The following is a 16,812-nucleotide window of genomic DNA, read 5'->3' as shown; positions in this document are numbered from 1 at the left end:
ACCAAAACCATAAAAATATCTGCAGACTGCTGGGAAACACTGGGCAAATGAAGGGCACTGGGGATGAATGAGGAAAGTTATTAAGAAGCAGAGGGGGAAATCACAAGAACGTGCGTTCATTTGCTTTTTCAGGGTCAAGGAGCTCTTCTAGCACAGAATAAAATGCAGTGTCACACCAGGTGTCATTGCATTAATACATCACAGAGCCAAAGAAGACATTCTGCTCTCACTGTCATTTGCAAGCCTTTTTTTCCTTGTTTTTGTTTTTGGGTTTGTTTTTTTTTTAACAACATTAAATTTGCATTAACTTGGATGGGAAAAAAGGATGGCACATAAAGGGAGAGAGGGCTGAATTAATATTCATAAGCAACATACTGGAAGAATGGAGAAGGGGTGATTTGAGGGAGCTTGGAACGGGAGAGACAGACATCCATCCTAGAGACCTCCTGCGTCACACACTCTGCTCCCAAGCAAGAACTGCTGCGTCTCTTCCCCATCCACACTAAATACTGCCTGCTCTGAACAGCTTTTGGATTCCCCACTGCAGGGCACTCCGGGGAGGAAAGTGTTTTGGCTGAAGTTGGGCAGGAGCAGGTGGCACTCAGCAGCTGTAAGTAATTTTGCTCTTGTTGGCACCGCAGCGGTTCTTGGACTTCGCACAGTTCGCGTTCAGTGGGGAAGTGGGAGCGGAGAGGGAGCAAACAAGTCCTCGTGGTGTTTAGCAGCATCCCAGGCTCCAGGCTGCCTCTTCCAAGCTGGCAGCTGGCAGCGGAGGGCACGGAGGTGGCTGCAGGGATGTGCCAGCTCGGGTCGGGTTCGCTGTGAGAGCCCTGCGAGGCAGATGTTAACGCTGCACGGGAGGCAGGAAGGGAGGAGAGGAGCAGGGCTCACCTCCAGGTGTGAGTGATCTCTCTGCAGATGGACTGTCACCAGCAGGGCTTGCAGAGAGCCCTGTCACACATCCCTTTGCACGACATCTGTGCTGCCGACTCTCCAAACTCTGCATGTGCCCATTTACAGAAACAGGGGCTGCAGGTGGAAAATTCCTGGGGCTACTGCTGCTGCGCCAAGGTACAATAGTACAAATACTTCAATTGTTACATTTGATGTCATATTTCATCAAAGAAAAGAAAGGAGAACCTGGATACCATAAGTGCGGCAAAGCCATCAAACCCTGTCTAGAATCAGCTCCTTCCATCTTCAGAAGCCACATGAAAAAACAGAAGTCAAGCAAGGAAGCAGGACAAGAGGCAGCAGCTCTCTTCCCTTCTCCATTCCTCATCACAACAGAGGGAACGTGGACTTGCATGACCACTCTACTGCAAGAATTTTTGTGCTTGAAAAATCTTAAATCCCTCTCTTTTCTTCCAGCTGTGCACCCTTACACCTGGGGTCAGAAATTATTCCTTGACACTGCAACACATTCCTCTTGCATTCACTGATCTACCCAAGTCCAGCACCTGGTTTGAAAGGTTCCTTGCATTTCCAAATGGCACAAGTGTCACCATGTGCTGTTCTGACGCCATTCCAAAGATGAACTTCACTCTCCGAACCAGCCTGGCACATGCACTCACCAGAACAGTTATTTTTTTCCCCTCCAAGCTCACCTTTCACGCTCACCCCTGACAGACAAGTCCTCCTTGGCAAAGATTACACTTTGCTAATAAAGTTATCTCCTGATATCTTCTTTTACCTGGTATCTGTTCTGCCATTTAACCAAAACCTCTTTTCAGCTGCTAAGGTGGAACAATTAGTCAATGCTATCAATATTAGGAGGTTTTATTACAATAATAGCCTGAAATTTACCATTGCTAAAGGAAAGGCCATCAAAAACCTTGACTTCCTAACGGTCTGAAAGCAGCAATAACCTAATAATCATCTTCTTACGGACAAAATACTCCCAAATATTTCTAATGAACCATTACAGCACGCATTGCAAATTTACAAGCCTTCATTTAATTATTTCCACCGAAACAAACACACAAATCTTCCAGCTCGGTGCTGCCACACACACAGACTCTCTGAGCACCAAGCCCTCAGCAACCTTCCTCTGATGGACATTTTTTTTTCCAGGAAATGACACAGAGACATAGGTAAAAGGTGATTTAGATAGACTGCTGTGTCACAAATTGTCAGGATCTGATTTAAAGACCTTGCCTTTGTCAAGAAAGACAGTTGGGTGTCTGCTTTAAAGAAGTACTGGGAATATTTTCATCAAAGGTTTGAATTGAAAAACAGTGGGAGGTAAATATCTGAGATGTTGCCAAGAAAGACCGCTATATCCGTGCAATTACCATTAACAGGGGACAGCAGTGGTTCAATGAAGTAATTCAATCTGGTGTCCTACATTTTATCAGACAGCAATTTTGAGTTCTGACATAAAAGACTGAGAAAGGGGATTGGACTCTTTTCTCTGAAATTCAGCCTTAATTCTTGCAATCAGGAGATGTGTTCTCTGCTTCAGGTACAAGCCTACAATCCCTCCAAGGGACTCAAAAGAATAACCCAATATTCACCTTCAAAAGAAGAATAACCTAATATTCACCTTAGCACCACTCATTCGCATAGGAACAAGTCATACTTTGGGCAAGTTTCAAAGCTGAGTGCCTGCAGTAGTACAACAGTGTTTTCCTCCTGACTTAACTATCTCAGTATTTCCTTACTTGTGAATTTTGCAAGAAGACCCATTGTTTTAAAAGAATATGAACAATATGATGCAGCCTAAATTAATAAATGTATTCTTCCAAAATTTAAGAGAGAGAGAGAGAGAGAGAGAGAGAGAGAGAGAGACTGTATTTCTCAGAAAATGGCAAAATTAAAAGCTTCTGGAAACTACCACCATTATATGGCTTCTCCTCATCATCCATCCACACTGCACACTCCTGGCTCCTCAGAGGCTTTCGCATTCTCTTTCTCCACAGTTATCCTATCAGTCACTCCAATGACTGCGCTGGTGCTTTCCAAGGTCACCAGGCTTGCAGAGCAGCTCTGCATTTCTCCTCTGCAAGGCAGCCCAGGCTGGCACAGGGCTTCCACACCGGGCTCAGGACCAGCTCCACTCCCTCTCCGCACAGGGCCCACCCAAAGAGGCACCACATGCCCTCTTTCCAGGGAAATCACCACGTTTTACCCTTTCACCTCCTTTCTACCACAATGCTTTTTGCCATAACCCCTTTTTGCATGTGCTGGTCTATAAACTCTTGTGTTACACCATGCAGAGATCTTGAAAGGTTCTCCTGTTAGTGGCACAGAGTTGAAAATGTTAATTTATATTTTACGGAGCAAAATCTCACCACAAACAATAATGCCATGAGATAATTTGCAACAGGAACAGTCCGGTGCCGCTCCCTCCACTGGGCTACAAATTCCACCAAGCTCCAAAACATCACAAGAGCAAACTGTTTCTCGTGTCATACAGAACGTGGTCATTTATACATGGCACAAACCCAGGACTCTGCAGCACTCCAGTGACGGATTGCACAGCCCTGTCCTTTTCAGGAAACCATACAGAACCTCCTCTAGAGGCTCAACACTATCTTTCCTCCAAAATATTAAACATACAATGCTACTGAGCATTCTCTTGTAACGATACGAAACCGAGACCCTCGGAAGATGGAGGCTCTGCGTATGACAGCTTAACTGCTTGCAATCAAACTAATTTGCAGTACGATGACCTGAAATGAGTTTAAAAGCACCATAATGCATGTTTAGCAATCAGTGAGGCAATCCTTTATTATTCAGGTTCACATCTGCAATTTGTGTCACGTGTTATGGGAAACAGAGAGAGGAGAAACACAAAAAAGCATCCTCCTGCTTTGCAGGAGTTGATGAGCAAAACATGAGCCACAGTAACATGGGGCATTTGAGATCAAACAGACTGACAGCAAATCTAAAGTCTTTCTGGTACTTACAGAAATCCTATAATGTCCAGAAGAAGAAATTATTAAATTAAACACTTGCTGATAAATGATTATATCTTGATTTTTCTAAATTTATTTTTGCTGGATAAAAATGATTAAGCAAGTTCACCTGAAATACCACAAAAAATATCAACCAAGAATGCCTCCAGGGTTTTAAACTGTAAATGAAGTTATCAACCAGCCACTTTCAACACTCTCCTTCCTACTGGTTCCAGACGAGGAAGACCCTTCTGGCAAATAATTGAAAGTTTAATATAACCCCTCCAAAAACATAAATCCTCTTATTTCCTTTTTCCCTTCTTTTTTTTTATGACATCTCCATTCATCACACTTGTAATCCTTGGGGAAAAGGTGGCTCCAACAAGGTAAGTGGGGAACCATGCACAGAAGCAGGAGGAAAAGGGACCAACAAGCTGGAAGAACTTACTGAAGAAAGGCAAGAGCAGTAAATGTAACATCATTCCAGAAAAAAAAAAAAAAAAAAAACCAACAAAAAACACCAACCAACAAAAAACCCAACCAAGCAAAAAAAAACCACAGGAAAGACACAGAAGCGCAAAATTGAGACAAAGGCATCAGAAAAAGCACAGAACTGCTCAGTTCTGAGAACTCCAGCAGGAGTGGCCTTGGGCAAGGAGAGGGAAGGCCCAGGCCAACACACTCTGCTGAATCCTGAGTGACAACTCCTTCGGAATATCACCCCCTGAATCACTCAAGTATCTGGGGACTGTCCTAAAGAAATTACAATAAAGTTATTGAAGAAATTTTGCTGTTCAGACAGAGGGGTGAAAATCTGTGTTTCAGCAATGAGAGGACAAACCCGAAGGACCTGAAGTTCTGAAATCTGGTCTCAGTTCTGTTTGGTTGGGTGAGAAGCTGCTGTCCTTCCATAAGGTTTGGACAACACGGTTTCACACACACAACCCAAAGAACTATACGGATTAATATCTCAAATTTAAAGCATGTTATTCAAAAAGCAGGAGCATGCATTAGGGTAGGATTCTACAGTGACTGAGGAAATACCATCCTTAAGGGCTGTAAAAATAAGTCTGACCTTCATCACCTCTGTTCAAAATTATCTGAGGAGAGACCTGTCCTGACCAAATTCCAGCTCATGCCATTTATTCTGCTTGCCTAATCTTTCCCCAAATACTGAGTTAATAATATGTGAAATAGACAGTTTTCTTCTCCAAAACCTGTTGTTTTGCTCCAAGTATTCTTATTGTGATGAGCAGGATGCTGGAAATGCAGATGCTCTTTCTCTTCTTGCTTTGCTGGTCATGTTGTTAGCAAACTCTTTAATGAGTCTCAGTTTTCCCTAGGAACAGCACTACAGTTTATAAATGCTAAAATTAATAGACCTGGGGTAGACTTTATTACATGCAATGTATTTAGCTGGCAATGATGCCTCCCTTACAAGCAGCAGTTAGAATAAACTGCATTTTTAATGGCTCCTGGAAAACAAAAGACAACACCTAAAAGATTTTAGATGAAGAAACACCAGGTCTCCTGATCTCAGGGCACCACACCAAACGGACTCCACTGAGGGCTGCAAACACTAATGAGTAATTACAGCCCACAGAGAGATTTCTACTGGGGATCTTGTCCACTTTGCTCAAATCTGAATTTACTATCAGAAGATTCATAACCTCTGTTGTCAGCTTCACTTCTGCAAAGAATGGGCACATGGAGAATTTCAAGTGAAGTTAAAATGGATTTCAATATACCCTTCACAATAATAGTTGGTAAAACTAATTACAGTGAGAAAATTGGAGATCATTCATTACTCTACTAAGCAAATTAGGATTCGTTAACAATGATTTATAGTGCCAAAGAGAGGATAACAAGGATCCTCTTTCCAACTCTATTCACAGGGGACACGACAGTTTATGGTGTGGTGACATCCCAACAGCCACTGTGCAGTGCTTTTGTGGACCTCAGGGTATTTCAGACGGACACACACTTTTACATCAGCAAAATGCATTTTAAATGTTTGGCTTCTAAAGTCAAGCTCTAAAATTATCTGAGCAGCTTAACCTACTTGCAAGAACGTTTTTTTTATTTACCAACACCACCGTGCACATGACGTGGAGCACAGCACTACATCCCTTCTGCAGCTTTAGCAGGTTAGATTTATTGAACCCCTTTCTAAAGATGCTTTTGATCTAATCTGTTCTCTGGAAGACAGTGGGTCCTACTGCACTTCACAGGAGTGGAGTCACTTCACCCCCTCTCACCCAGGAGTCACCAGTATCACAAACCTGACCACCTCAAGGAACAAAGCTCAGCTCCTCAGGATCACTGCCAAAACATATGGACCAGGCAACGAGGGAAAATGTGCTCTTTGAAGGGCTCTCTGAGAGCAGAGAATGTGCTGCTGTAACTAATTCCACATTTCTTCTGGCAAGATGAAGTCTCGGGTGAAAATCCCTGCCAGTGCACGGAGAAATAGTTGGCCTGATCTAGGCCAAAGACTGGTTTTCCATCGTATCCATACTAAACACCACTGGTGCTCCCCTTATTCTCCCTGGGATGGGTTTTTAGAGCTCTGAGTAATGCAATGCAACATTGCACAACCCAGCACGTCCCAGTGGCACGCTGCAACTGTGCAAACATCTGCTGAACTCAACCCACCCTGGGCCAAATTGGATAGCACAACTGATTAGCCAGAGCCTCGGGGAATAAGCTCACGATTTATGTTTGTCTGAGTCACCAGACCATGTGCAAAGCACAGTTTTAGCTTTTCTTTCTTTTTTTTTTTTTTTTTTTTTTCTTTTTTCAAGGTGGAGCAAGAGCATTGTTTGGAAAAGAAGGGTCACAGGGAGTCTTCTGCTTTCCCAATGTTATTTCCATCACCAGCTTACTACCAAATTCTACCCTGCTCTGAAAAATTCACAAACTCTCAGCATTTAGAGGAAAAGAAAATAACACAAACCTGCAATCCAAAAAAAACCCCAAAATCAAAACAACAACAAAAAAACCCCAAAACCAAAAACCAACAACAACAAAAAACCAACAACAACAACAACAACAAAACATTAAAAAAGGAACAGAAAATGCTCAGAAACTGGAACAAAGACTCAAGAAGTAGACATATACAGAAATAGAAATAAGTTGCCAAAAGCAGAGAAACCGTACAATTGCCAAAGAACCTGACAATCTTGGGAATCAGGGTTGTTGTTTAGAAGTAAAAGAGTCAGTTATTTAAGTTTTGATTTCTGCTCTGTTTTGTGTTGCAAACTAATGAACCACTATCTACTTTTAAGAGGAATTTGGCTGGGTGCAAGATACACAAATGAGCAAAAGCCATTCTTCAAAGCTAGGTAAGAGAAAAAGTTTTACTGTTATACAAATTCCAATTGTATTCTAAAACATCTCAACTTTCTGAAATCTCAAGACAGCTGGACAACATTAAAAACTCCCATAATTCAAATAGCTTTCCTTTCAAAGTTAAAGAGATGGTGATTTCTTTTCTAAAATTCTAACTACTTTCCAATTATCTGATCTGACATCTTGATGAGATGTAATCTACCTTATAATCTGTCTTTGAGGAGAGACAATGACAATTTGCAATGCAAAAATATCAAAGACAACTGGGAGATCTTCCAGGAAATATTAAGTAATGATTTCTTAGGGTGCACCGATATTAACAGCACACCTAAATTTTTTTTCACATGCACCAATCATAGACTGGACTGATCCCACAGGAAGCAGCGAAGTCAGGCCAGCACAAAAGGCTTCCAGAAGAATTAGAATGATTTTTACCTCTTCTTCTCTGACTATTGGTTTAATAATATGCAAAAAGGGTGGGAAAGTGTCTCCTCTGACAAGGAGCACTAAGACAGGTGAAACAGACTCCAACAAAATTGTCTTTTAACAGAATCTACAGAGCTTACTAACACCTGCTGGAGTAGAAGAGAGTTGTTCCCAACTGAAATCCAGACTTGAAGATGCATTTAGAGCTCCTCGACAACTTTGCACCATCCCCTCTCCTTCAGTGGCCACCCACACTGGTCCCATTTTGCTGAAGGCAGCCCATCACAAGGTTTGTTTTTGTTTAATCAAGGGCAGTTCTATCACCCAGCTGGGTGTGGGTTAGGCTGAATTACCTGCTGGAGATTCCCAACCCTCTCCACTGCCAAAGCAGGCTGTGGGAATGCCCTCCCAGAGCACGTACCTTTTCCCTTTCCCTATTGCTTTTCCAGGAGCACTTAGATAGAGGCAGCAAGAACAGAACAACTCAGTCTCCAGCTCTGCATTCAGAACTTGATCTACTCGCAGTATAAAATCAGGTAACTGAAGGTGCATAATGAATTACTAGGATGGAGCTATCACAGAGATATTAGAGGAACAAATTTGTGTTACTGGGAAGTGTCAGCTTTATAAATGTTTCCTTAAACACTCAGTGATCTCCAGAGACTCTACAGAGTAACAGGATCTAGAAGTCATGTTAGCTTTGCTGTAGCATGCATAGCATCCACAAACATTGCAGACACATGACCCATCACCCCTCAAACCTGAGTGCCTGGCACAAGCAGAGTCCTCAAAGGGGATTCCAGGCTGGACATGGATTATCTCTATGCTAGGCAACATGGCCTAAACACATGAAGATTCCATTAATACTTGATTTAAACAGCAAACATGTGCTACTGAATCCATACCTCAGCGTTCATTCCTTTCTGAATAAAGCCTGCTTCCCTCTGCAGTAGATGTCCTTCAGTCCATTTTCACCTACCTGGTTCCTCTGTTCCCTCTGGTGAGCTGCAGTACAGAATATTTCATAGTCCAATGTACAACATACACTAAATCATTTCCAAAGTCCAAAGCTTTATTATTATCTATTAAACTAGAAGTTATTTTTACTGTATTTGAGACCAATGACCCCTGTTTTGATGTTCTGGGTTAACACCAAACACAAAAACTAACAGTCTTTTCTAGTTAAAGACTTTGGAAAAAAGTCAATTCAAGTGCATATTCCTTTGCACTTTGATAATACAATAATTACATTGATCAGAAACACATGCTAATTGGATCATTCTGGAGCATTTTTCTCATTGTCTGGTACCACAAAACACATCTGGGTTGTATTTGCCCCATGTAAGTTAATAAGAGTCCGGGCTTTTTTTAAAACAACAAGCAAGATAATCCTAAAAACAATTTTCCAAAGTGAAAAGGGAGGAAAAAACCCCTTCATGTTCCATCCAAGACTGTGTGAGTGTAAAAACAACTTTAAGATAGAAACTGAAGGACATTTTCTACCTACTTGGCTAGTAGTGAGGAAAGAAAGAAGAAAGTTTAAGACTCAGTACTGTGACTGTAGAAAGAGCTCAGTTAAATATATTAATGGCACCAACAAGGGATGTCTCCCCCACCTACACAGACCCAAATTGGAATGATTTGAGGTGCCAATCCATCGGCCCGAGAAGACGTCAGGCTTCTTCTTGTTACTAAATCCCTCGCTCAGGAGAGCTGGAAACTTTCAAGCTTTCTGTTGGAGCATAGGGGATGCTGACACCTTCCAGATTTTCACTTTAGTGGACCAACCCACAGACAGTATGGTGCAGGGAACAGCAGATGGCTTCTCTTCTGTTACCTCTGCTGCCTAGAGAGGAAGCTGAGCACCGCTCTCAAACCTTGCACATTCAGCTCTTGCTGCAAGGAACACAGCTTATTTACCCATGGCACAGCCCTCCAGCCCATAATATACCTGTCCCATTCCAGAGCATGTCCACAGACCTCTGTATGATTGGAATTTTCCCAGGCAAAGGAAAGCAATTCATTCTGAACTATGGAAAGACATTCAAGGTTTAGTTTTAATTCTAAAAAAACATTGAGCCATTTGATATAATTTTTCCCTTCGTCCCCTCCCTCTTAAAAATACATGACACAACCCAGGGCAAGTGATGAAAAGGAAACCAGCTCATTTTCCTGTTTTACAACTTACCTTACACTGATTTGGGCCTTGATATAATTAGAACTACCACAAAATTTTTTCACTTGAGGATGCTCTTTTCATGCCTCACCACCAGCAGCGTGAATGTTCTGTTTGTGCAGAAGGCCAATGTAAATCCAGCAGGACACAGCATTTCTCCAGGTATTGGGAAATTTTTGTGTAATTTTTGTGTGACCACACGTACACAATTTATCTCAGAACTTTCTCACAGGATCACAGACCTCTATGACAAAAGACTAAATTTCACCATGAACTAATAGAAGAAAATGACTCTCTGGGAATGTGACAAGAGTGCAACCAAGTTTTTCCATCCTGTAATTGAATGCCATAGAGTTTACTTCTCCCCAGAGATCAATGAGAAGATAGAAGCAGGATTTGATTATACTGATAACTTCACAGAGCAGTGCTATGGGACAAGGCTCGCTGCACTTTACCCACCTGGTTTTGGACATACACAATGCTCTGCTTCTCCTACAGTTATTATAAAGGCAGAAAAGAAGTGCTTGGAGAATACAGCACAAGTTACAAGAGAAACAGGATATGAGCAATTTAAATATAAATCTTGGAAGAAAATAAGCAGTACATTGGACTGACTGGAAAACATTTTTTTTGCTCCCAAACTTATCTGTGTAAGTAAAAGGTATACTGATGAATGTGGGAATGAACAGAAAGGTATGAATACAGACTGTTAAATCAATACAGGTGCATGCAAATAAATCACAAGCCCAAAAAAACCTGATCAATTTTCAAACCAGCTGGGGCCTGATCTGCTTCTCAGGACATAAAATGTAAATCTGGCATAAATATAACTTGTGTGTTTTCCAAGATTGTGCAGGAGCCATGGGTTTTTAAGCAACAGGTAGAGATCACTGTGCCACGTTCTCTGGGCTGTGGTACACAGGAGATGAGGGAAGACATTGTAATGGGCTCTTTAAAATCTGTGAATCAACAAGAACTGGTGCAAGGGGGAATCGAGATCCTACCATCTCCCACTAGAGAGCTGGAGAGACCACGGCTCATTCTATTTGCTGTAATCGTGTGAATTAAGTGCTGATAAAATTTATGTCGTAAATTAATATGACACCCGCTTAGCTCAAGAAAACACGGACCACCACGTTGGAAATATTACTTCCAATGCATTTGTGGAGGAGGAAATAAGAAGAAATAAGAAGAAATAAGAAGGGATTCAGTGACTGGGCAGAGCAGGGTCGGTGGGATATCCCTGTGTCCCCGCTCCTTGTGCGAAGCGTTTTGTGTGAGGAGCACTCTGCTGCCCAGAGGCACGCGTGTGAAAGTGGAGATACACTTACAAAGTAGCCTGTTCCCAAGCTGGAAGGAGCTGAGCTCTGCAATAAAACACAAAGACAAAGTGGAAAGTCAGTGGTGGTTTTTAACACGTTCCAATCCACACAGCTCATTACCGGCCCTTTCCAAGCTTTTCATCACCACATCACAGCACCGACGTCCTGCCCCTTGTCATCTGCTACTGAAACAAACACGCTGTTGCTTAATTTTCCCCTTTACATCTCTCAACGACTCGGAGATGGCAACGTGCTATTTACTGAATTCCAAGCTTCTGCGGTGGACGTAATTGCCAATTTATTTGACAGGCAGCTGGGTAATGAATTAATGATGGCATTTCGCCCTGCACTGAGACTAAACAGACACTCATCAACCAGCCTCCCTGACATGCTGACATTCAATGCCCTGGACTCCAGCTCCTCAGCTTCGTGGCCACAAAGGGGCAGGCAGGAGGGGGAGAAAGGGAAAAAAAAGTAGACCGACTTCAAAACAAAAAAGCCCGGTGGGTTTGGATGACTTTTTCAGTGTATGACCTGTTTGCCAATTTATTCCCGAAAGGCCCTGGTTAGTACACACATAGTGCTTTTCTAAAATGAGACATTTTGTAAACATAATTAGTAGTCTGAAATGTAAAGAATGCGTGGGCACAGAGAAGCCGCTTTAGTCAATGTACCGTTTTCTGGAGAATGCAGTCACCACAATTTCCCATTTGGATGTCCACAATGTTTGGCAAGGATTTAGAAACGACAACAGCAACAACAAAAAAGCAAACAGCAAATATCTACAGTGTGAAATAGGTTTAAAAACTCAAACCTATAAAAATAATTAAAACTAATATTGCTACCATGGAAAATAATCAATTTGTTTAAATGCTTTAAAAAAAAGAAAAAAAAGCATCGTGAAATTCAGTTTAAGTGGGACACGACCAGAACCTCTACATTCACAGGAATTAAGGAGATAAAGGGTTTTGTTTCATTAGTTTTTCATCTGAGCAATGCGGATTACACAGCAGGTCTCAGAGACATGGGGGAGCCCAAAACATCCCGGTGCTAATCCAGGACAGGCTGCTCCATTCGAGGGGAGCAGCTCCCAGCAGCAGAAAGCAGAGGAGCATCCTCTGGTGGGCAGGGGGCTGTCCAGACAGCAGGGTGACACTCCTGGGGCTCAGTTCCCAGCTCTGTTCCTCAGCACAGCCTCGCTGGTGCCACGGCTCGGGGACACCCACAGCTGCACAGGGGCCCCAACAGCCCGGGCACACCCCTGGGAAAACACGGAATTTTCATCTCTTCATCCCCGTTCCCAGACAGGGGCCCGAACCGCAGATTGGCAGGGCACGGCTCTGGCTATCAGCGGGCAAGGGAAGTGCACACAAACAGAGACATTCCAAACTCCTCCTGCCCCTGCTCTTGCTGCTGTGCCACCATGGCCCACAGCACACCCCTCTGGTGCCAGGGCTGATGTCCCTGACAGCTGTGCTGCCCTGTGTCCCTGTCAATGAGCATCCTGCTGCACTGACCTGCACCCCGGCACAGCCCTGCCCATCGCCCCCCGTGGGCATGGGCCCTGCTTTGGAGATGCCAAAAAGATTTTGGCTTTCTATACATTTTTCATATATCCATGACTCTGTAAACTGCTACTATATCCTTAACTAACTCCAGTCCTTTTCCTACCCTTTCTCTTCGATCTTAGATCAGTAAGCTCACCTTCTTGGACTCTTATTTAGTCTTGCCTCTAGAGTTAACCAAGGATGGTTTATTTTTTCCATATATTGTAGACATAATAAATGTGGGGCTAGAAGATGGTGGGGCAAGGGGGGCTTCAGTGGAGGGCAGAACCAAAAGGGGGGGGATTGCTTAATTAACTGCTCCACTAATTGGATAATTTCTGTAAAGTATTTGTTAAACTTATAAAATTGTTGAAGTCCTGTATCCCGTGTGCATTTTGCCATACTTACACCCGGAGGACCTTCATTAAAGGTAACAGCTTTTTATCATCTAAATATTGTTTGGCTCTTGATTTTGGGCATCCCTGGGTGCCCCTGTGGCCCTGCAGCTCTGCAGCCCTGGCACAGAGCACCCTGCTCAGCGTCGAACACGGCACACACCTCACTCCTCCTGCTCTCTGCTTCATGCCATTGAAATTCCTTTCATTTAAGCTGGAGATCTACCCACGAGTACAACACGTGCAATCATTATAACCAGTTTTGTTTCAGCTATGTACAGATGCCAAGCGAGTCCCACTCCTTCGCTCACAGTTTTTTTAAACTTACTTTACTGGCTGAAAGCGCCAAAGTTTGCATTCTGCATCTGTGTGTAATTTTTTTTGTCTGCTTTTTATTCCAAGTTTTGGAAGGATAGAGTATCAAAACAAAACAATAAAGAAGAAGAAAAAAAGAATAAGCAAACAAAATATTTCCCACTGAATATTTTCATTCCTTCAAAAGCAATGCTGCAATGGCTATGGGAGGACAGTCGAAACATAGCAGTCAAATGACTTTCACTGAACAACTGTGCTTTTTCAGGGAACTCGAGTTTGCTGGATGGAAATATAGCCCTTCACACATTGCATGCTGCATATGGAGAGTACAGTTTGCAAACTCTGTTTAATTGAAGTATGAAAGACTGTGCGGCACATGCATGAATGACTGTCAGCTGTGTTGTGAACCGTGTGTTGACAGAGCACAGAGGCTGAAGCGAGGGCTATGCAAGGAGACAACTTCTCACCTTTTGGGTAACTCCCAATAGCGAAAGGATCCCACTACCCAGTGCCCAGCCTCGGTACCAACTGTACAAGCATCTTTACAAGCCCATGCTGAGTCGTGATCCTGCACTGGGAGGTTCTATAGCTCTTACATAAAGTGTGCCTATAATAGAGGTAATGGTTTCACTTTCCGAAACCCTTCGCGAAATAGGACATTAGAAATACTGTTTGATATTCACACAACCACCAACAGAAGCCTGCATCAGGTGCCCATCAACAAAACACACTTGCTTAAAATTGACAGGGTTCTGGGCTTCTTCTTCTTCTTCTTTTTTTTTTTTTTTGGTTTAGTTTTTTTGTTTCCATCCTTTCTTAAAGAGAAAAACTTTGGCCCAGAAGCAAAAATGTAGTAACCCTCGTGTAAGCATTAGTTTATTGTGTACCAAAGAAAATTACATCCTTGAGGTCTTGGAAGGCACAGTTATACCCATTTTGCATATATATTGTGCATTACTTGGGGAGCTGGGTGGGGAGAAAGACTGTGTTGTACATATTTGTTCTGGCTATTGTTTATGCAGGTCTGACTGAATGAAGGAACAGTGGGTATCATTTCAATTTCTGATGTCAACATCAAATTACTTATTTAATTTCATGCCTGGCGAAGCATTGTATAGCTACACGCAGAATCATTTCACTTCATTTGTTATGCTGTGTTTTCTTGGCGATTGGCTTGCCTTCCAACTGACAGCTTTAATTACGACATGAATTTGATTGCGCTGCCGAGGAATTAACATAATGCAACAAAGCATTTAAGCACCCAGCCTCAGACACACAAACACACACATCCCCACCCTCGCAGCCACACGCACACAAAGCGCAGCCACTGCTGCTGAGCAGCTCCTGGCACAGCACACAAACACACGGCTCTGCTCCTCTGGCTCCACTCCACACACAGCCAAGATCACTGGTGATAATTCTGGCTAGGGAGCAGCACTGAGGATTTCAGAGCACGTAACCCAAACACCGTCCCTCAATTTGTCTTTGGCTCTGTACAGGTGGTGGGAGGGATGGGAGACAAAAGATTTGAAAATATGCTGTATTTGGGGCTGAAACCATGGGCTGCCCACAGGATTACACTGCTGGAGGGGTGTAGACTCTTCCTGAAGCAAACAGCAGCAGGCCTGGTGGGCAGGGGACTGCAGGATCTCAGGACTTGACCCTCATTGTGGGCACCTCGCTGTGGCTCCTCTCAAGCACAAAGAAGCCAGCGCAGGAGGAGCACACAGCTGCAGACCCCTGGGAGCAGGGGAGCACTCAGGAGGAGTGCAGCAGCTTTGATGAGCTTTTTTAAGAGCCCAAGAGAAGACCTTTAACACAGGCATGAATGGGAAGATTCCTGTCCCACTCCCTGTTCAGGAACTGGAAAAACATTTCAGATAGAAAAGTGCCAACTGCAGCAAGAGGTGCTGAATCCCATCCAATGACCATGTGGGAGAGGCTTTTGCTGTCCATCCCTTCACTGAAAGCCTGCAAGCAACACCAGAGGCAGCAGCAGGGCTGATCAGGTAGATCAGGAATTTAGGAATGTGCTCCAAAGAAATCAGGTACTTTCATTTTTGATTAGCAAAGAGGTGGCTGAACCCCTGAATACTTGGTGCCTTTACCATCCAGGTTAGCTGTAACTCATGTTTTCCTCAAGTAAACCTCCTGGCTGTTTTGCAAAACATGACTAAAATGTATTCCAAAGAGGGAGGAGTCAATTAAAAATAAATACATACAAGAAGATAAGGAAAACAAGTTGACTGAGCTCCAAGCTGAGCAAAAGAGAAAGCGCTGCCATCTTGTCTCCAAGCAAGATCTCAACAAAATGAATTCTACTACTGGCAAGATTTTGATGAGATTAAACTGACTACAGCATCCTATATATAAAGGAGGAGCAGCTCTCCAATTTCTCTTTAAGGCCCCTGGAGCTACCTCTGCCCATAAAGGAAAAAACAAGTTGTCATTCCTAAAAAAAAACCTATATAGAGGAGAAAGGCAGAGAGCCATGGGTTTATGAAATTCAGAGGGAGAGCTGGATCAGGGCACTGCTTGCACTGGAGCATTTGAGCAATCATTATCCCTAATCTAGCAGAGGTCAAATTCTCTGCTAATTATGTTCTCTCACAGAGGGGTGGGGGTGTGTGCACACGTGTGCGAGGCGAGGACAAAGAGAGGAGTTGACAGAAATCAGTCTCACTGCATTGCATCTGACAGGAACGGAAGATATTCCCCTTCCTACTGTCTGATGCTATTTCAAGCCTCATTATGAGAAAAGTCTCCTGTTTAACATGGTCTTTTCATTGAATTATCTTCTTTTCATTTTTGCCCACCTCTCGGAAACGCTGCGAATTACCTGCTTGGATCTCATTAGCCTGGAAGGAGTCACCCCTTGTAAACACACTTTGCATCACCCTGCATTATCCAAGGACTGCAGGTACATTTACAATAGGCAGAGTTGAAAGATACCTGACAGGAGAGGGGATGAAGGCACTGACATGTCAGTTTGCAACTGGATATTCATTATCCCCTCTCCCTCATTCTGCATCTGTCACTGAGCTCTCACTTAGGCTCTGCACTAAGCTCTAACGTTCCTGTTTCACCAGCCTGCTCAAACTGGGGATGGGAAAATGGATCATCCACTCGGAGAACACGCACTTCAGCCATTATCCGTATTTCCATTCAGGAGCCATACTTAATCTTACAGTGCTGCCAGGTGACAACAGTGGAGGTTCATTACATTTCATGGCCAAAATTTGCTCTCTGACCTCAGGGTTAATCTGCCTGCAATGCTTTATATTTTTTGTTCTATCTTCTGTTGGGTACACAACTTTTTTTTTTTTCCCCTGAGAAAATAATTGTAAAAACAGAAGCAAAGCTTCAGAGAAAACTTACTCT

At 43.2% G+C, this 16,812-nt stretch overlaps 1 protein-coding gene across 2 annotated transcripts in view; it reads right to left on the bottom strand.

Annotated features, from left to right (window-relative positions):
- Positions 1-16,812, bottom strand: part of AUTS2 (activator of transcription and developmental regulator AUTS2) — a 771,484-nt gene that overhangs the window by 402,224 nt on the left and 352,448 nt on the right. For both annotated transcript variants that reach the window (XM_040082301.2, XM_040082302.2), the window contains exon 4: positions 11,184-11,219. In XM_040082301.2, the coding sequence (XP_039938235.1) occupies positions 11,184-11,219 (36 nt within the window). The remainder of the gene's footprint in view (positions 1-11,183; positions 11,220-16,812) is intronic.

Source organism: Hirundo rustica, chromosome 19 (genome assembly GCF_015227805.2).
Source record: "Hirundo rustica isolate bHirRus1 chromosome 19, bHirRus1.pri.v3, whole genome shotgun sequence".
Taxonomy (NCBI): domain Eukaryota; kingdom Metazoa; phylum Chordata; class Aves; order Passeriformes; family Hirundinidae; genus Hirundo; species Hirundo rustica.
Note: the sequence above shows the minus strand (reverse complement) of the source record. Positions and strands in the feature narration are given on the sequence as shown.